General features: G+C 43.6%; 1 protein-coding gene across 1 annotated transcript in view; it reads right to left on the reverse strand.

Moving 5' to 3' along the window:
• Window positions 1-21152, reverse strand: part of CATSPERE (catsper channel auxiliary subunit epsilon) — a gene marked incomplete at its 3' end in the record, with an annotated part of 53917 nt that overhangs the window by 12999 nt on the left and 19766 nt on the right. The window contains exons 7-10 of the mRNA XM_079763757.1: window positions 14600-14650; window positions 14165-14198; window positions 14017-14096; window positions 1976-2075 (exon numbers count right to left, since the gene is read on the reverse strand). Of these exons, the coding sequence (XP_079619883.1) occupies window positions 1976-2075; window positions 14017-14096; window positions 14165-14198; window positions 14600-14650 (265 nt within the window). The remainder of the gene's footprint in view (window positions 1-1975; window positions 2076-14016; window positions 14097-14164; window positions 14199-14599; window positions 14651-21152) is intronic.

Here is a 21152-nt window from a genome sequence, read left to right on the forward strand (position 1 = left end):
ACGCAGCTCTCAAATACTCCATGTTTCATTGTTGCTGCAATATATTGACATGTGAAGGAAGACAGGAAGCATGGAGGTTCATGTGGTGCCTCCTTAAGCACTTCATCCTGAAAATGACATGTATCACCTCTGCTCCTAGTCCAGTGGTGAGACCCAGTCACAGGCCCCAGCTCCACACAAACAGGGCTGGAAAATGCAGGCCCTGCTCAGAAAGCTTCTTCCCTCCCACAGTGACCCTGCCTGATGGCTGGGGAAACTCAGGAGTCCACCGTGACTCTCCTCAGGGCAGGTGGAGAAACCACTGAGTCTGAGTATCTGACAGTCACAAGTAGGGATGGGGTAGATGACAATGGATGACAAACGACGTTTTACTTAGGGTGAGGAGACAATCCTATCTAATAAAAGAGTAATATGCAAATTGACCATCACTCCAACACACAAGATGGCTGCCCCTATGTGGTCAAAGATGGCTGCCCCCATCTGGACACAAGATGGCCACCACAAGATGGCCAGCAGGGGAGGGCAGTTGGGAGGGACCAGGCCTGCAAGGGAGGGCAGTTGGGGGTGATCAAGCCTGCAGGGGAGGGCAGTTAGGGGCAATCAGGCTGGCAGAGGAGCAGTTAGGCATCAATGAGACTGGTAGGGGAGTGGTTAGGGGGTGATCAGGCTGGCAGGCAGAAGCGGTTAGGGGCAATCAGGAAGGCAGGCAGGCGAGCAGTTGGGAGCCAGCAGTCCTAGATTGTGAGAGGGATCCCAGATTGGAGAGGGTGCAGACTGGGCTGAGGGACACCCCCCGCCCCCCGCACGAATTTCATGCACTGGGCCTCTAGTCTGGGAATAATACTGTGGATTAGGGAGAAAATCCATCCCACAAGCTCAGCCGTGAGAGAAAACTAGGATTTGGTAGGAAAAGAGGGAAAATGATATCCTGTGAGGAAGGCATATTGAAGGCCTTCAGAGCATTGACCCCTAAGGTGCACTGGGAAAGTTTGAGAAGCTGGAGAGTAATGGGAGCCTGGGCCAAGGATAGAATAGTTTCAGGATGGGACTGGGGTGGGAAAGGAGAACAGAAGGACTTACATACTGAGTGTTCAACAAGCGCAGGAGGAATGTGTGGTGCGACGCATTATGTTTGGTACCTAATTAAAGGGCAATTAGTTCTGGCAGTAGTACTGGGGGGTGGGGGGGACGCGGGGCAGCAGGTGGGAGGAGGTTTCTCAGCTGCCAGCTGCTGGGTGGTCCTTCTCGGAGAATTAAGGTCTCTGATGGGGGAGAGAGTTACTTTGGAAGGAGCAGGTCACTTGGGCTTCGTTTGCGCATGCGCTCTCTGGGGACTCTCAGGAATCAATGCTGTAACTTCTAGAGAAGCTCCGTCATGATGCCCTCTCACCGGCAGAAAGCCCCACGCAGGGGCGGCTGGGAGGGACGTGGGAGTGGGGGTGGCCAGGCCTTTGTGCCGTGGCCTGCAGGGTGAAAGGCAGAATAAGGGAGATTCACTGTGCAGGCCACGCTCCACCAGGCGTGGAAGATGCAGGGAAACCGGGAGAGAGTGCGGACAGCGAAGTCAAGGTCAGCGAGTCACATGATGCAAACAACTCAAGTGAGGTGAAGCCGGGAGAGTGTCTGTCTGATTTAGCACAAATGTGATCAATGTCTGGAAGCCAGAGGCAGACTCATAAATTCTCCAACATTAAATATAGTGTGGCGAGAAAAGGAAGTATTGATCTATAATTGCATCATGCTACTATAAATATTATTTTATTTTTTTCTAACCTCTGTAAGTCTGTTTTATGTGACAATGACTTCTTTTTCGTAAATTAATTTTAGCAGTCATAGGCTATAGAGGTTATATGCTTCTTTTTTCCTACCCTCAGCAGGCTGGTTTTATTTTCCTTAGGTAATTTATATATAGGTTTAAAATAGAAAGACATGTCTGATTGCATGCTGAATTCTATTTAATTCTAGGATGGCGTACCTTCTTCATAGTGATGTTAAAGGTGTAGTCATCCCTGCCGTGGATCTCCCACACGATGAAATTTACTTCCACATCTTCGATGTAGCCATTTTCATTGTATCTGTAAAACAGCAAACACAAAACACCATTGCATCATCCTACTATAAACGTTATTTCATTTCTTCTGACCCCTTTAAGGTGGTTTCACATGACAATGACTTTTTTCATACATTAATTTTCAGTGGCTGGTTTCGTTTTCCAGTGGAATAGAGGGATCGAGAGCTCCGGTTTTCGAGTTGGACGGGCTTAGGTTTAAATCCTGTCCTGATCACTGAACAGCTTTGTGATCTGGGGAAGTTCCTTCAGCTCCTATCTGTGAAACCATCACCGTACCTACTGTGTGGGTTTCCTTCAGCTCTCAGAACACACCAGACAGTAACGAAGCAGATTTTTTTTGTTTGTTTGTTTTTTAACAGTTGGAGCCGTAACTTCTCTTTGCTTGACAGGAACCAGGTATTGGTAAGGCGAGGGTGGCCGGGGCCCTGCGAGCAGGCTGGCAGCAGGGAGAAAGATGGAAGTGAGCGATGGAGGGAGGGAGGGCAGAGCAAGATCCCCTGGTGTCATTTAATCAACGAATATCCAGTGTGGCCTAGTATGTCCCCGGGAATTAACGCACAGAATGACCACCGTGAGGATGGAGATGCTGCAGGTCTCCCTGGAGGAGGCGGCTGGAGGTGACACTGGGGTCAGAGGGTTAGCTGCCCGCAGGAGAACGGGGGTGGGCTGAGAAGCAGGAGTCATCAGAAGCTCCTGGAGTGATGATGGTCACGCACTGCGCATGCTCAGGGACACGTGAGGACTCCCGCCAGCAGCAGGTGCCAGCACGTGGTCCCACACGGACAGGCTGCCCACTCCTGACACAGGCGCCTGAGACACAGGCCCCATTGAGGTCAGAGTATTTACCCCAAACTCAGTGAGTTTTAAAAGAGATGTGTTATTTCAAATTAGTAAGATGATTTTTTTCCTGCTATCATTAAGAAATAAGGACTTGATCCCGGCTGGCGTGGCTCAGTGGTTGAGTGTTGACCTATGAATCAGGAGGTCAAGGTTTGATTCTGGGTCAGGGCACATGCCCGGGTTGCAGGCTTGATCCCCAGTAGGGGGTGTGCAGGAGGCAGCCAGTCAATGCCTCTCTCTCATCATTGATGTTTCTATTGCTCTCTCCCTCTCCCTTCCTCTCTGAAATCTATCTATCTATCTATCTATCTATCTATCTATCTATCTATCCATACATACACACCCACACACACCCACACATATATATATATTTAAAAATAGGGACTTGAGACCAAAGTTACAGTTCAGGTATTGATAAAGGCACACTTTTGCTAACTAGAGCTTGTGACTGATTTAAAATCATTCTGAGTCTTCCTTCTTTGTCAGTTATTGCTTGTTTTTCTCAATGGAATTGTCCCCCACACTCCTGGGATGGGCATTTCATGTAGGACCTTGGGCTCAGGGAGGATGCCTCAGTGTCTGATGTATTTTCTGGGTCCCACCTCTGTGTCTATTCATAAAAAACAACAGATCCTTGCTGGCGTCTCCTTATTCACCGCCCAGTTCTCTGCCTGACTTTGCAGTTATTTTATCTGGCTTCCCAGGCCAGCTACAAATTGCTACCATCCACTCCTGTTTATAAAAAGCAGTTATTGTCCCAACTGGGCAGAAAAAGTTTAAGTGTCAGAAAGTGGTATTTGAGAAGCTATTTCATTTTCATCTGAATTTTTATTAGAAATCATAAAGAGAGATCAGATGTGAGTAACGAGTAGCGGACTAGTTCTTGGAGCGGAAGGAAAGTCATAGAGAACTAACACATGTGTGGGAATATACACAATTTTGTAAACAGTTTCAGAGATTTGGGTCAGGCTTTAGTAAAGCTCTAATTCTAGAACTTCAGAAGGTGCAGCATGCTTGATTGCATCTTCTATAAGCGGTCAGATTTTTTGAATGACTGAGACTAGTTGCAAAGCCATATGTTTTATTTCAATGAAAAGGATCTTGAACTCTGAGCTGGCATCTTTTAACACTCACAAAAAACAATAAGCTACAGTGCCATCTAGTGGCAATAGGATAAATTGCATGACTCCTACTTTCTGGGTTTCGGAGTCCTAATATTCGGTGACGGGAGAATATTTGACTTTGGGTGGTGGGCACCCGATGCAAAATACAGATCATGCAACATAGAAACCCACATCTGAAATCTGTATGTTCACGTTGACCAATATCATCCCAATCAATTTAATAAATATATTTTTAAATGATCTTAGGTAATATTTTATTTATTCCATTGAGATTATGGGACAAAAATACTTGCCTGGGTAAGCATGGATTATTTTCATTAATGTTCACTAATAGAAGATATAGTATTACTAAAATCTGGGAAATTTAGAAATGGCACTAGTTGGCAACTAACTGCCTTATAATTGCGACTTCCTTCTGCAACTTCTACTTTTGGGAAGGAGAGACCTCTCTGCTGACGCTGCAGACACATGATTTCAATCCTGGGCCTTGTGACCCTGGAGGGACTGACCCTCCCAGGGTTAATTAATTTGTAGAGATAGCAAATAATTTGCCTTTGAGCATGCCTTTCTTATGCAAATCAACCAACCCAGAGCTCCCACCACAACCACCTCCTTCCTGGGTGCTCATACTCCGAGCCACTATCCAACTGCTCTAATCACCCAGGGCCAGGTGTCAGACAACTAGGGGCAGCTCTTAGGCCCCGAGCCTGCTCACATTTTTCAAAACAGACAATCCTAAGCCTGCTTTACCCTCCTTATCCAGTCATTCCCACAGAAAACACTGGAAAGTGTCTCGCCCCAGCTTCCCCTCATTCCCTTTGCTTCTAACGACCCTGGTGCTTCCCATGTGGCCCTATATGACCTGCTGTGCCTCCTGTTTCTTGGGATCAGTGTGTAGAATAAGTGTCTTCCTTCACGACAGTCATTTCTGTCTATGTGTCTTCCCATCTATATATATAAAAGCCCAATATGCAAATTGTCCCTCGGGAGTTCAATGGGAGACTGGGAGTTCAACCAGGAGACTGGGAGTTCGATCGCTCCTTATGATGTGCGTTGATCACCAGGGGGTGTCGCGGAATGAAGGAAGGTCCTGGATGGCAGCCAGAAGGTCCCGATCAGCCCTGATCGCTGACCAGGCCTAGGGACCCTGTCCGTGAAAGAATTTTGTGCACTGGGCCTCTAGTATTTGATGAAAACAAATCCCGAGTGCCCCTAAAATAGCCATAATGCCTGTTCTTGAACTCCCTGCCTCAGAGTAGAGCAGGGTGGATTCTGTGGCACCACATTTTAGTTTGGGAGGGATTATCCTGGGCGTTGAGAAAGCAAAAAGGCAGCTGGGATGACTTGCATTGCCAGCTGGACCATACTCCTAGGACTTGCTTCATTCTTGCTAGTGTTTGATGGTGAATCTGTTGTCCTTTTATCTGTAAAATTCTGCCCAGCCTTGTTCCTGAGCCATTCTCTATAGAGGTAAGGTAATCTGTGTCCTAGACTACAGGCTAATTTCCCAGGGACTGCCCGTCTGCCTGCTTCAAAAAGCTTAATTAATAAGCACCCAAATTTGCCCTCATAAATACCTAATTGAACACTCTGTTATCACGTATGTATTGCTATAATTCAGTTGAACTGGATACCGAGCCTATTGTTCTGTCCCTCTGTAGTGAGCCTCTAATATTTGGTTGATTATCCTAAGAGAATTGGAGGCAAGAAGCTTTGTTAAGTGATTCCCGGGAGCAAAGATACAAGTAAGTTACCTCTAGAAAAAAATGCTTCCACTGTGGTACCATTTGGATAATTTCACTAATCCTCTTATCTGCTTTACCCAATTGCCATTAAACCATCCTATTAATTTTATTTTTAAATTTAATATTTTCTATATTAAAGTCCTTTTATGCTATTGCCAGCCAGAGCCTGGGTCATCTGTAGTCTGTTACTTTCAGCGCCTTTTATTGATTATGGGTCATTTTCCTGCTTCTTTGGATGTCTAGTAATTTTTTATTTTGTACCAAACATTTAAAATTATACATTGTTGAGACTCTAGGTTTTGTTATTTTCCTCTAAAAGGGTTTCCTTTTTCTTTTTTTTTTTTTTGTTCTGGAAGAAAGATAAATAATGATTGGATCTCCCTGATCCTGTTAAGGCTTAATTTTAGGATTTGTAGGGCTTTAAAAATGTTTAGTTTTGGCCTTAAATCCTAGGGCATAGCATTTTGTCTTTAGCTTACTTATCAGAGGTCACCCTTTCGGTTTAAATGGAATCCATCAGGTGTGTTCTCCAATACCCTCTAAGCAAGGTGGTGGGACTTACACACCAAACTTTCTCTCTTAGCATCAGCTAGCTGTTGAAATCTCTGCTTCCTCTCCTTGTACAAACACAGTTTAAGAGTTAGCCAAGAATTTGAGGTAAGAGTTTTCCATATTTCTGTTGCTCCCCTCTATGTGACTGTCCTTTCTGAGATCTTTTAAAATATATTTTATTGAGGGAAGGAACCAAGATGGCGGCATGGTTAAACAACTAATCTGCTGCCTCGAACAACAATTTCAAAAATACAACTAAAAGACAAAACGTCTACCACCCAGAACCACGGGAAAGCTGGCTGAGTGGAAGATTTACAACTAAGGAGAGAAAGGAGCACAAACGCTGAAAAGCTGAGGTATGGAGGCGCGCGAATCAGGCTGGCGGCGGGCGACTGGGCGCGCGGTTTTTCTTCAACCCGCAGGGAGACAAGCTCCCGATCACTCTGAAACCCAGTTTCTGGGGACTCGCGGGGGACCCAGACACCTACGGGGAAAAGCTGGACTCTCGGCCATCGGGTCAGAAAGTGAGAGTGACTTTTTTGCAGAGGTGCGCCCAGCAATCATTGTTTTACTGCGCTGGAACGCGGGGCGCAGGGACTTGGAAACGTGGAAAGGCAGAGACGGCTGACGCCAGCCATTGCCGTTGGCCACGCCCCAGCCTAGGGACGCCCTGAGATCCCGCCCCGCACATTCTACAAACCCGCCCAGGCTCCACACAGCGGCTTTTGCATATAAATGGCCTGTTCTGTGGCAGCTTAACCAAATAAACTGCAGCTCCAGTCAGACTGCTCCAAAACCGCCCAAGCAAAGGAGGAGAAAACTAGTTCTTGCTGTAGCTCCTGCTGGGGGACACACAGTACACAAGGGTACACCAAGAGTGTCCACCTCAAGTAACTGAGAGGCTGACCCATTGAACCAATAGGACATCTAGTACACAAAGCTACCCTACCAATTCAGGGAAGCAGCGAAATGAGGAGGCAAGGAAACAGATCACAAACCAAAGAAATGGAGGAGAACAAGCGACTGGACATAGAGTTCAAAACCACGGTTATAAGGTTTTTCAAGAATTTCATGGAAAAGGCCGATAAATTCAATGAGACCCTCGAAGATATGAAAAAGGACCAACTAGAAATTAAACATACACTGACTGAGATAAAAAATATTATACAGAGACCCAACAGCAGACTAGAGGATCGCAAGCATCAACTCAAAGATTTGGAATACAAAGAGGCCAAGGACACTGCTCCAGAGAAGTATGAAGAGAAGAGAATTCAGAAAGTTGAAGATAGTGTAAGAAGCCTCTGGGACAACTTCAAGCGAACCAACATCAGAATTATGGGGGTGCCAGAAGAAGAGAGAGAGCAAGATGCTGAAAACCTATTTGAAGAAATAATGAATGAAAACTTCCCCCACCTGATGAAAGAAATAGACTTACAAGTCCAGGAAGCACACAGAACCCCAAACAAGAGGAATCCAAAGAGGACCACACCAAGACACATCATAATTAAAATGCCAAGGGCAAAAGACAAAGAGAGAATCTTACAAGCAGCAAGAGAAAAACAGTTAGTTACCTACAAGGGAGCTCCCATACGATTATCAGCTAATTTCTCAACAGAAACCATGCAGGCCAGACGGGAGTGGCAAGAAATATTCAAAGTGATGAATAGCAGGAACCTACAACCAAGACTACTCTACCCAGCAAAGCTATCATTCAGAATTGAAGGGCAGATAAAGAGCTTCACAGATAAGAAAAAGCTAAAGGAGTTCATAACCACTAAACCAGTATTATATGAAATGCTGAAAGGTATTCTTTAAAAAGAGGAAAAAGAAGAAGAAAGATAAAAATTATGAACAACAAATACATATCTATCAACAAGTGAATCTAAAAATCAAGTGAATTAAAAATCTGAGGAACAGAATAAACTGGTGAACTTAATAGAATCAGAGGCATAGAATGGGAATGGATTGATAATTCTCAGGGGGAAAGGGGTGTCTGTGTGGGGGGTATGGGAAGAGACTGGACAAAAATCATACACCTATGGATAAGGACAGTGGGGGGGAGGTAAGGGCAGAGGGGGGGTGGGAACTGGGTGGTGGGAGATATGGGGGGAAAAAGGAGAAACAATTGTAATCTGAACAATAAAGATTCATTTAAAAAAATAAAAAAAATATATTTTATTGACTTTTTACAGAGAGGAAGGAAGAGGGATAGAGAGCTAGAAACATCAATGAGAGAGAAACATCGATCAGCTGCATCCTGCACACTCCCCACTGGGCATGTGCCTGCAACCAAGGTACATGCCCTTGACCAGAATCGAACCTTGGGACCCTTGAGTCCGCAGGCCGACACTCTATCCACTGAGCCAAACTGGTTAGGGCCTTTCTGAGATTTTTAAAATCTAAATTTACAGCTGTTTTGCAGTCCCAGACTTCAATGTCTGTCTCTTAAATCCAGTGGGACCGTCACTTTCTGTTAAAGCCCTGCTCCCTTGTACCCTGCCCCAAACTGGGGGGTGACCTCAGAGAACACTCTCACTTAGAAATCTTCCCTTTTTCAAGGGTCATGTGGTTTTGCTCTCCAGTGCATCTGCACAATGATGTATTACATTTTTGTTAAGAGCATAGGTCATTGTTATTGGACAGAGTGAATGTCAAATAAAAATTACTTTGCTATTTCTTGAAATTGAATTCTGGAACATATTTGTCTGACGGTTTTTGGCCCATTGTTTTCTGTATAACTTATAGGATCTGCTGGTCACATTCCGCTGACAACTCTGATGGGATTTTTATTGGAATTGCATTGACGTTATGGATAGATTAGAGGAGAAATGATACCAGAAGAATGGAGTTGCTCTCCGTCTAAATGAGGAAGGCTATTATTGATAGAGTGGTTTTTGAGGGAAAGATCAAGAGTTCAGTTTTGATCAGGGTAAGTTTGAAAGCTCTATTCACTATCTAAGTAGAAAAATGATATTATATCTGTTCAACACCTAAGTGAATTTATGGCCCTGGAGTTCAGGAATTTGCAGAAACTTTTAGTGCTCACCAAATACCCTTGTGGCTGTTTACATTTTCTAGCCCTCCTTGGAGTTAGACTGGGGCCATGGCATTAGGTCCCAGATAACATATGTGTGGAAGTGGTGTAAACCATGGCTAGGCTGGCCCTTTAAGACATCTAATGCAATCCTCCAGTCTTCTTTTTTTCATAGTGGTAACATAGGAAGCCATAACCACATATGTAGCTATGATACATGTCAGACTATAACATGAAAAGAGGGAAACACTGAGATGCTAGAATTTATTTGTTACTGCAGCATAATCTGGCCATATTTGACTAATGCATGTTTGACTAATGCAAGGGGAAATAGTCAGACTGGAGATAAGAGTTTGGGGGGTTTATCAGTATATTGAGACATTCAGGTCCATGAGACTAGATGAGACTACAAGAAGAACAAGATGAGACAGAGAAAAGAAAGCCTTGAGCCTAACTGGTTTGGCTCAGTGGATAGAGCATCAGCCTGCAGACTGAAGGGTCCCAGGTTCGATTCCGGTCAAGGGCACGTACCTCGGTTGCAGGCTCCTCCCTGGCCCGGGCCCTGGTCCGGGCTGGTGCAGGAGGCAACCAATCAATGTGTTTCTCTCACATCAATATTTCTCTCTGTCTTTCCCTCTCTCTTCCACTCTCTAAAAATCAATGGAAAAATATTCTTGGGTGAGGATTAACAAAAAAGAAAGCCCTGAATCTTGGGCATTTCAATATTAAGAGGTCATGGGGGGAGGGGAGGGAGAAACTATGAAATTAAGGAGTAGCTACCAGTGAGGAAGCAGGAAAAGCAGGAGAATGCAATATCCTGAAGCCGATGGAAGAAAATATTTCAAGTAGAAGGGAATGATCAAATGTGTCATTCTTGTTAATGAGATAAAGTGAGGTTAGACCAGAGAACTGACCCTTGGGTTTAGCAATTTGGAGGCCATTGGTCACACTGGCAAGCAGGGCCAATGAAGTGGTGGGGGTAAAAGTCTGACTGACAGGGATATGGGAGAGAATAGAAGAATTGATGACAGTGAATATAGTAGCTAAAGGGGTAGTGGGGTCAAGAGCAGGTTTTTGTTTTTGTTGAGGGAAAGAACTGCATATTTATATGGCAAACCAGAGGGTAAAGTTGATGATGCAGGATAAAGAGGGGACAATTTCTGGAGCAATGCTCTTAATTAGGAAAGGGGTGGGGATACCTACAGTTCACAAATGGACAGACAGACCTTAGATATGCATATAGTTAATCTATGGTGATAGGGAGACAGAGTTCATGGATACAGAGGTGTGAAGATGAATGGATATGGTGATGGTAGTTTGTGGAAGATCTCTTCTGACTGATATCACCTTTGACTCATTCATCTTCCTCACTTTCTTATCCTTACCATTCACATCTATCACTTATTAAGCCCTGCCTAAGATCTATCATCTATCTATCTATCTATCTATCTATCTATCTATCTATCTATCTATCATCTATCTGTCTATCTATCTATCTATCTATCTATCTATCTATCTATCTATCTACCTATCTACCTATCATCTATCTATCTATTCTTTAAGTTTTTTTTATTGACTTTTAGAGATAGAGAGGAAAGGAGAGGGGAAGAGAGAGAGAGAGAGAGAGAGAGACATTGATGTGAGAATGAAACATTGATCAGCTGCCTCCTGCATGCCCTCTACTGGGGATTGAGCCCACAACCCGGGCATGTGTCCTGACCAGGAATCGAACCAGGAACCTTTCAGTGCATGGGATAACACCCAACCAAGTGAGCCACACTGGCCAGAGCAAGCCCTGCTATTATAATCGCTAATTTTCTCATAAATGATTCCTCTTCTTGTTGCTATTTCAGTAATTTGGTTATACAGTTTTACTACCTGAGCGTCCTCAGACTTGTTTCCTGGAAATTCATCTTCTGCACTTTTCCCAGAGAGGACTAGCTGGAGCACGTGGTGGGTCAGAGTGCTCCATGGGAGGAATGGAGAGGAAGACCTCCAGGATCTGAGTCCACCTGGCTCATTGTTCAGCCTCTTCTTCGGACACTTCATTTCTCCCTGGGAGCCCAACCTACGTGACTCTACCTGAACTATACATCCTTCCTCAAACTATCACTTTTGCTGAAAAGGCTTCCCCAATGGAATTGATTACCTTCCTCACCTCTCTTCTTCTTTCCCCTGCCTTCAGCTAAATGCCCATTATCCTTTAAGACTCAGTGGCTCAGCTCAAATGGATGCTCTCTGGCAACATTCCCCAGAGCCCCCTTCCTTCCATAGCTAGGCTGGATTCTTTCCTTTTGAGCTTCAATGCCAACCACCCAACTGTTTCTTTCTATCATACCACTTAGCTTACCCGCTCATGTGTTTATCTAATTCATCAGACTCTTGAGCCCTTGAGTGCAGCAATCCTGTCTTATTTACCTTTGAATTCCCAGTGCCCAGCACAGTAATTAGTGCAGAGTAGCCGTTTAATAATGATAAAGTGAGCTGAAGAGTGCGCTTCTCTGGGAGAGAACATTAAAATAGCATACCTCTGGGGGATGAGGCACCATCCTATATAATAAAAGGCTAATATACAAATTGACCAAATGGTGGAACAACCAGAACAACCACCGAACAACTGGTCGCTGTGACATGCACTGACCACCAGGAGGCATGTGTGGAACATGGTGGGCGTCGGCTGCAGCGGGATGATGGAGCAGGTGAGCAGGGGCTCCAGACCAAGGCGGGGCACCGGTCACTGTCATTGGGGAGAGCCTCTGGTGGTTACTGAAAATTCTTTGCTCCCGCGCCACGGTCCTGCCCGGCACTGGCACCTGCTGCTGGCATTGGAGCCGCTGCTCACACCCACGGCCAGTGCCAGCCCTGCTCGCACCCACAGCCGTTGCCTGAGCCACTGCTCGCACCTACTGCCGGTGTCCGGTGCTGGTCCCCATCGCTCAGCGCCATCAGCGGATGCGAGTGGCAGCTGCTGGCCCTGATCACCCCTGGGGGCTTCTCCACCTCCCCCTGCTCCTCCTAAGGGGCGATCGATCAGGGCAGCAGCCACCCCTCGCACCTGTTTACAGTGCTGGCCCCACTCGCACCCACTGCTGGCGCTGTCCCCAGTCGCTCCGTGCCATCAGTGGGTGCAAGTAGGGCCAGCGCTGTCAGCGCATGGGAGCAGGGCTGTGGGCAGAGAGGGGACAGGGGTTCGTGGTGGAAGGAGCCGGGCAGGGGCGTGGAGGATGGGTCAAGACCCGCCCCTGTGCCTACCGCAGCCTGGCAGCCCACAGTTCCTTTCAAGGTGCACGAATTCGTGCACTGGGCCCCTAGTATAAAGTAAACAAAGTACACTGGGCATTGGTGAGAGGAAGAGTGTGGGGTGCCCAGGAGGAGCAGTGGCCTGAGTGGGTGTATAGAAGATCAAACTAAACAAGATAGCAGACTAACCGGAGGCTCAGAGGACCCGTGACAGAGGGATTGTAGGAGGTGATGTAGGAGGGTGAGGAAACAGCGTGGAGTCTTACACCTGCATGGTGAGGAGTGTGTGTGTGTGGGTGTGTGGGTGTGTCGGGGGATATGCTGGCAGAGGCCTTTTGGATCCTCACAGGGACAGGTTTGATGGCAAAACTGAATTGGAGCTCCTGACTCATTACTCCACACCCACCCACCCTGTGGGATCCCAGAAGCTGAATGCCTTGACTACAATTTTGATGTTTTACACTAGGATTTTACTTTCAGTAATGCATCCTAATGGCATATCTGGACTAGAGTCCAAACATGTACATAAGTGGATATTCACTATTATTTTATTTATAACAGCAAAACAATTAGAAACATGATCATTTATCTTTTTTATGTATTTTAAATTTTTGTAACAAGCTATGCGACTTCTGTAATCATAAATCAAGAATAAAGTCAGAGAAGCAAGCAAATGAATATAAAATTACTTGAAAAAGCCTTCCTCATAGCATTTTTACTTAATATTTTAAATACTGTTTATAAGAATGAAGTTAGAGATATTTTTGAACTCTCACTATTCCCTTACTAGTAATAGTTTCTTTCCTTGCAAGCTTTTGTTATTATTGGCCCACAGAAAGAAAAGTCAGATGTTACCCCAGGAAGGTAGTTTCTATCAAACTATCTTCAGTAGAGCTTGGGACGCGATTTAGAGAGGGAAAGGGAGGGTTAAGAGACTGCCTACAGCCCAGCCAGCATGGCTCAGTGGTTGAGCATCAACCTATGAACCAGGAGGTCATGGTTTAATTCCCTGTCAGGGCACATGCCCAGGTTGCAGGCTTGATCCCCAGTAGTGGGTATGCAGGAGGCAGCTGATCAATGATTCTCATCATGGATGTTTCTCTCTCTTCCTCTTCCTTCCTCTCTGAAATCAATAAAAACATTTATTTCTTAAAAAAGAGACTGCCTACACCTCTGAGAAGAGTCTCGGCTTTCTCACCCATTTATGTCTCAGGTGCTAAATTGTAACCTCTCTCAACATGCAGGAACCATGGGTTATCTAACTTAAGTTAACTAGTACTGAAAACCTAGAGTCACATATATTGGGTGCTCAAAAATATTTATTATTAAATGCATGATTAATTAGCCCTCTATTCATCCTTTATTTTGAAACTTTGAAAGTAAGTTCAAATTTTAGTAGAATATACTTACAGTTGAAGCAAAGGGTGAAATTTTTTTCTGAAATCAACTCTAAATGGGCAGCCATATTTTTTCCAACTATATTTTACTCTCTAGAAAAGGAAAAATGCTTTGGTTATTTTCTATATTAGGCTGATTAATAAAATTATAGTTTTCTTACCAAGTTTTTAGATGGTCGATGCCTCAGATATGACCTATAAAAAGATATTTTTATTACTTATCTTTCCTCTTTTCAAACTTAAACATTAAACCATTACTTGGTTTGGGTAGGGAGTTATCAGAGAAGTCAAGTAGATAATCATAATTCCAAAATACTATCAAAATATGTGGAGAATAAACAATACAATTCTAAGTAATACATGAGTGAAAGAAGAAATCTTAAGAGAAATTTAAAAATACTTCAAACTAAATAAAAATGAAAATGCAACTTTTCAAAATTTGTGAGATGCAGTTAAAGATGCAGTGCCTAGAAGTAAATTTATAGCAATAAATGCATATATTATAAAAGATCGATGTTAATAGGAATAAATACTGACTCTAAATTATTAATACTAAATTAATAAAAACTCAGTGCTTATGTTACAATATTTCTTACTTTTCAATAATGTAAAAGAAATTATGCCGAAGACAATCTTTGTGATTAAATCTACAAAAAGAAACATAATGAAATTGTAATATAATTTCTTTTTATATACTTGCACAAACATTTAATCAATTAACTCAATAATTCTAAAACTTGAGAGTATTACAGAGTCGTTACTTATTGAATTATAATCTCTGGGGTTGGTGTGTTGCCCTAGCATTTCTATTTTTAAAAATCAGTTACACAAATGTTCCTGAAGACACCAGAATTTGAAATCTATTGATTTATTTATTCTATTTGATAACTGTGAAAAATTTATAGAAAATCTATCAAAAATGAAGAAAAATTTCTGTGGATGATTTTATTCCTCATACATTTTTTAATTTTTTAAAAAATATTTTTATTATTTTAAAATATATTTTTATTGATTTCAGAGAGGAATGGAGAGGGAGTCAGAAACATCAATGATGAGAGAGAATCATTGATTGGCTGCCTCCTGCATGTCCCACACTGGGGATCAAGCCCGCAACTCAGGCATGTGCCCTTGATCAGAATCGAACCCGGAACTCTTAAGCCTCCAGTTGATTTCAGAGAGGAAGGGAGAGGGAGAGAGAGATAGAAATATCAATGATGAGAGAGAATCATTGATCTGCTGCCTCCTGCAGGTCCCCTACTGGGGAACGAGCCCACAAGCCGGGCATGTGCCCTGACCAGGAATCGAACCTTAACCTCCTGGTTCATAGGTCAATGCTGAATCACTGAGCCACACCTGCCAGGCTCTCAGACATTTTTTAAAACACACATTTCTAATTTATGCTAGAGACTCAGTTGTGCAGGTAAGGAGCTACTTTAAGGATTCACATATTTCTAATTAGGATTCATGCAGACATAGGGCTATCATGGTATATGAAATGATAGCATTTTCTGGAAGTTAAATTATTCATTTGACCATTTTTGTTGGCTGCTTCCAGAGTAACTCATAAGAACAAACCACTGTGCTTAGATAGATATTGGAAGTCTAGACTATCTCCCATCTCAAATGCAAATTAGACCCCAAGAAATGCCCTCCTTCATTGACAAGTCTCCGGTCAGAAGTACCTTGGGCCCCACAGGTGTCCTCTAGCAACTGTAAAGCCTTCGGCCACTACAACCACAACCTGAACCTAAAATATTAGGGTTATATTTAGGTTCCAGAACAATGGGCCACTGACTAAGAGGCCTGGACCTTCGTCTTGAAGTCTGTGTTTTTGTAAACATGCTCTCCCGGTGATTCTGATGAGTAACCAGCTTGAAGATCGCTGTCTAGACCCTCCCACAAGTAGATTGATTCCAGCTGCTTGGCCCCTCACTGAAGCAGGAAACCCATGTTCAGTGACACTGGGAATTTATTTTGTTGCTTAGAGCAGCTATTCTCAAATTATCATGCCCCTACTAATTTTCTGGAAAATTTTTAAAAATAGAGGTTCTGACTCAGCAGATGTGAGGTGAAACCTTAATTCTAATAAGTTCCCAGGTGATGCCTGGTCCATACACCATACTCTAATGAGCAAGGATGTAGACCATCTCAGGAACAGGATGTTATAGGCTGTATAAATCAATTAGCCTTTGCGTTTCCTGGAAATGCAGATTCCTTGCTGAATGAGATGGTAATACTTAACACATTTCGGATGGATCAAGAGAATTCGAGTGTTTTCTGTTCTAAGGCTTGTGGCCAATCACGAGAATTCTTTAAAAAGATATTAGCTTGTGAGAAACCAAGATGGCAGCATAGGTAAACACCTAAACTGCTGCCTCACACAACAATTTCAAAACTACAACTAAAAGACAAAACAGACATCATCCAGAACCACAGGGAGGCTAGCTGAGTGGAAATTCTACAATTAGAAGGAAAGAGAAAAGCACACTGAGACTCAGAGGAGCTGCGGAAGGCAGAGATACAGAGGCATGCGCGCAGAGAGGGCTGGCAACTGAGTACGCAGCTGGCTTTCTCAATCTGCAGGGAGACACAAGCTCCCGACTGCTCTGAACTCCATTTCTGGGCGAGACTCTGGGGACCCAGACCCATACGAGGAGAAACTGGACTGTCTGGCAGTGGGCAAAACTCCAGGGCGGCATTCTCTTAGAGGTGCTTGCAGTGATTACCGGGGGACACTGAGACCCGGGGGACTCTTAGGGCAGGGCTGACAGAAAGCCATAGCTGTTTGCTCCACGCTGAGATCCTGTCCCACAAAGCCATTGCTGGTTGCTCTGCCCTGAGACTCCGCCCCAGCCCAGCTGAGCATAGAGGCTTTTGCATATGAATGGCCAGGTCCTTTGAAATCTAAACTTACCTAACAAACTGCAGCTGAGTCAGAGAGATCCAGAACATCCAAAAGAAGGGCCAAGGCCCCACAGCAGCTTGCATTGCTTCACAGCTGGGCCTCATCTGGGCACCTCCAAAACCCAAACAAAGAAGAGGAATCTGCAGATCTCTCCATAGCTCCTGCTGGGTGGTCACAGATAGAGGCTAAATTAGCACCTCCTTGGAGATCCAAGAGCCAGTGTACCCAGGGGTCAGAGTGGGACCATCCAGATTACAACTCCTCAGATCCATAAGGGACACATTCCAGGGGGCAGACTCAGTGAGCATCAAAGCCTCACTGAAGCAAGTCTTGTCTCATAAGGGTGTCTCCAGCACAGAAGTTCTCCCATCTTAGACACAGCTGATCCTCACAGCCAATTGACCTGGAGGTCAATTCCTGCCAGTGATACCAACAACAATCAAGGCTTAACTACAACAAGAGTGTGCACACAGCCCACAAAGGGGTGCACCAAGAGTGTCCACACCTCAGGTAACTGGGGAGGCTGAGCCACTGGGCCCTATAGGACACCTAGCACACAAAGCCACTCTATCAACTCAGGGAAGCAGCCAAAATGCAGAGACAAAGAAACAGGTCACAAATGAAAGAAATGGAGGAAAGCAAACGACTGGATATAGAGTTCAAAACCAGTTATAAGGTTTTTCAAGAATTTTCTAGAAAAGGCTGATAAATTTAGTGAGACCCTCGAGGATATGAAAAAGGACCAACTAGAAATTAAGCATACTCTGACTGAAATAAAAAATTGTATACAAAGATCCAACAGCAGACTAGAGGACCGCAAGAATCAAGTCAAAGATTTGAAATACGAAGAAGCAAAAAACACCCAACCAGAAAAGAAAAAAGCAAAAAGGATCCAAAAATATTAAGATAGTGTAAGGAGCATCTGGGACAACTTCAAGCGTACCAACATCTGAATTATGGGGGTGCCAGAAGGAGAGAGAGAGCAAGATACTGAAAACCTATTTGAAGAAATAATGACAGAAAACTTCCCCACCTGGTGAAAGAAATAGACTTACGAGTCCAGGAAGCACAAAGAACCCCAAACAAAAGGAATCCAAAGAGGACCACACCAAGACACATCATAATTAAAATGCCAAGAGCAAAAGACAAAGAGAGAATATTAAAAGCAGCAAGAGAAAAAGTTAGTTACCTACAAGGGAGCACACATAACGATTGTCAGCTGATTTCTCAACAGAAACTGCAGGCCAGATGGGAGTGGAAAGAAATATTCAAAGTGATGAATAGCAAGAACCTACAACCAAGATTACTCTACCCAGAAAAGCTATCATTCAGAATTGAAGGTCAGATAAAGAGCTTCACAGATAAGAAAAAGCTAAAGGAGTTCATCACCGCCAAACAAGTATTATAAGAAATGCTAAAAGGTATTCTTTAAGAAGAGGAAGAAGAAGAAAAAGGTAAAGATAAAAATTATGAACAACAAATACATATCTATCAACAAGTGAATTTAAAAATCAAGTGAAGAAAAAATCTGATGAACAGAATAAACTGGTGAATATAATAGAATCAGGGGCATAGAAAGGGAGTGGACTGTCAATCCTCAGGGGGAAAGGAGTGTGGGGGGTGCGGGAAGAGACTGGACAAAAATCTTACACCTATGGATGAGGACAGTGGGGGGGGGGCGGGGGTAAGGGCAGAGGGTGGGGTGGGAACCGGGTGGAGGGGAGCTATGGGGGGAAAAAAGAGGAACATCTGTAATAAACTGAACAATAGGGATTTAATTTAATAAAATTGAATTGACAAGTGTCCAAACCAAATATGTTTGAACTTTTTGCTAAATCAAATATTACATTTGAACCATAGCTGGTTTGACTCAGTGAATAGAGCATCAGACTGTGGACTGGAGGGTCCCAGGTCAATTACAGTCAAGGGCACTTGACTTGTTTGCAGGTTTGATCTCTGGCCCTGGTCAGGCCCATGCAGGAGGCAACCAATCCATGTATCTCTGTCACATCAATGTCTCTCTCTCTCTCTCTCTCTCTCTCTCTCTCTCTCTCTCTCTCTCTAGCAGAAGCCAGTGTTCCGTCCAGAGCTATGACTTTCATTGATCTGACTGTGGTTCGAAGTGATACACACTGGATTTTGTGTCATCCAATTGCCACAGCTCTCTTTCTTCTACCTGGGAAAATCAAGTCAATATACAGAAATCTGTCTAGCTGAGATTAAATGTATAATAGAGACAGCAACGTATTGTGATTCCTTCCCCGTGGTTAGAAGGGGGTGGGGGTGGTGAGAGTAGGGGAACACTGATTCTTATCTGAGTCTATTTATGAAGTGATTTGCTGTCATCCAAACCAAAGGTCTACTCATCTGTCATTCTAACAATTTTTTTGAGGACTGAATTGTAACAATCAGTGGCTACATTGATATTTAACACATTGTGGACTAGTAGTTTTGTTGCTAGCTTTACCCAGTGGCCAGATAAGTTTCTATTGAACGAGTACAAAAAAACGTTTTACATAAATGTAAAGGCACACTTTAAAATTAAATACCCTTTGCATTTTGAAGTTATTTATTACATGTTCTTACAAGCTAATATCTTTTTAAAAATATATTTTATTGATTTTTTACAGAGAAGAAGGGAGAGGGATAGTCAGAACATCTATAGGAGAGAAACATCGACCACTGCCTCCTGCACGCCCCCTACTGGGGATGTGCCCGCAACCACGGTACATGCCCTTGACCGGAATCGAACCTGGGACCCTTCAGTCTGCAGGCCGACGCTCTATCCACTGAGCCTAACGGGCTAGGGCACAAGCTAATATCTATTTTTTAAAATAAATCTTTATTGTTCAGATTATTAAAATTGTTCCTCTTTTTCCCCCCCATAGCTCCCCTCCACCCAGTTCCCACCCCACCCTCTGCCCTTACCCCCCCCCCACTGTCCTCATCCATAGGTGTAAGATTTTTGTCCAGTCTCTTCCCGCACCCCCCACACTCCTTTCCCCCTGAGGATTGACAGTCCACTCCCTTTCTATGCCCCTGATTCTATTATATTCACCAGTTTATTCTGTTCATCAGATTTTTTCTTCACTTGATTTTTAAATTCACTTGTTGATAGATATGTATTTGTTGTTCATAATTTTTATCTTTACCTTTTTCTTCTTCTTCCTATTCTTTTTTTTAAAAAATATATTTTATTGATTTTTTTACAGAGAGGAAGAGAGAGGGATAGAGAGTTAGAAACATCGATGAGAGAGAAACATCGATCAGCTGCCTCTTGCACACCCCCTACTGGGGATGTGCCCGCAACCAAGGTACATGCCCTTGACCGGAATCGAACCTGGGACCCTTGAGTCCGCAGGCCGACGCTCTATTCACTGAGCCAAACTGGTTTCGGCCTTCTTCCTCTTCTTAAAGAATACCTTTCAGCATTTCTTATAATACTTGTTTGGCGGTGATGAACTCCTTTAGCTTTTTCTTATCTGTGAGCTCTTTATCTGACCTTCAATTCTGAATGATAGCTTTTCTGGGTAGAGTAATCTTGGTTGTAGGTTCTTGCTATTCATCACTTTGAATATTTCTTTCCACTCCCATCTGGCCTGCAGTTTCTGTTGAGAAATCAGCTGACAATCGTTATGTGTGCTCCCTTGTAGGTAACTAACTTTTTCTCTTGCTGCTTTTAATATTCTCTCTTTGTCTTTTGCTCTTGGCATTTTAATTATGATGTGTCTTGGTGTGGTCCTCTTTGGATTCCTTTTGTTTGGGGTTCTTTGTGCTTCCTGGACTCGTAAGTCTATTTCTTTCACCAGGTGGGGAAGTTTTCTGTCATTATTTCTTCAAATAGGTTTTCAGTATCTTGCTCTCTCTCTCCTTCTGGCACCCCCATAATTCAGATGTTGGTACGCTTGAAGTTGTCCCAGATGCTCCTTACACTATCTTAATATTTTTGGATCCTTTTTGCTTTTTTCTTTTCTGGTTGGGTGTTTTTTGCTTCTTCGTATTTCAAATCTTTGACTTGATTCTTGCGGTCCTCTAGTCTGCTGTTGGATCTTTGTATACAATTTTTTATTTCAGTCAGAGTATGCTTAATTTCTAGTTGGTCCTTTTTCATATCCTCGAGGGTCTCACTAAATTTATCAGCCTTTTCTAGAAAATTCTTGAAAAACCTTATAACTGGTTTTGAACTCTATATCCAGTCGTTTGCTTTCCTCCATTTCTTTCATTTGTGACCTGTTTCTTTGTCT

This window comes from Cnephaeus nilssonii, assembly GCF_951640355.1.
Source record: "Cnephaeus nilssonii genome assembly, chromosome: 23".
In the NCBI taxonomy this organism is placed as follows: domain Eukaryota; kingdom Metazoa; phylum Chordata; class Mammalia; order Chiroptera; family Vespertilionidae; genus Cnephaeus; species Cnephaeus nilssonii.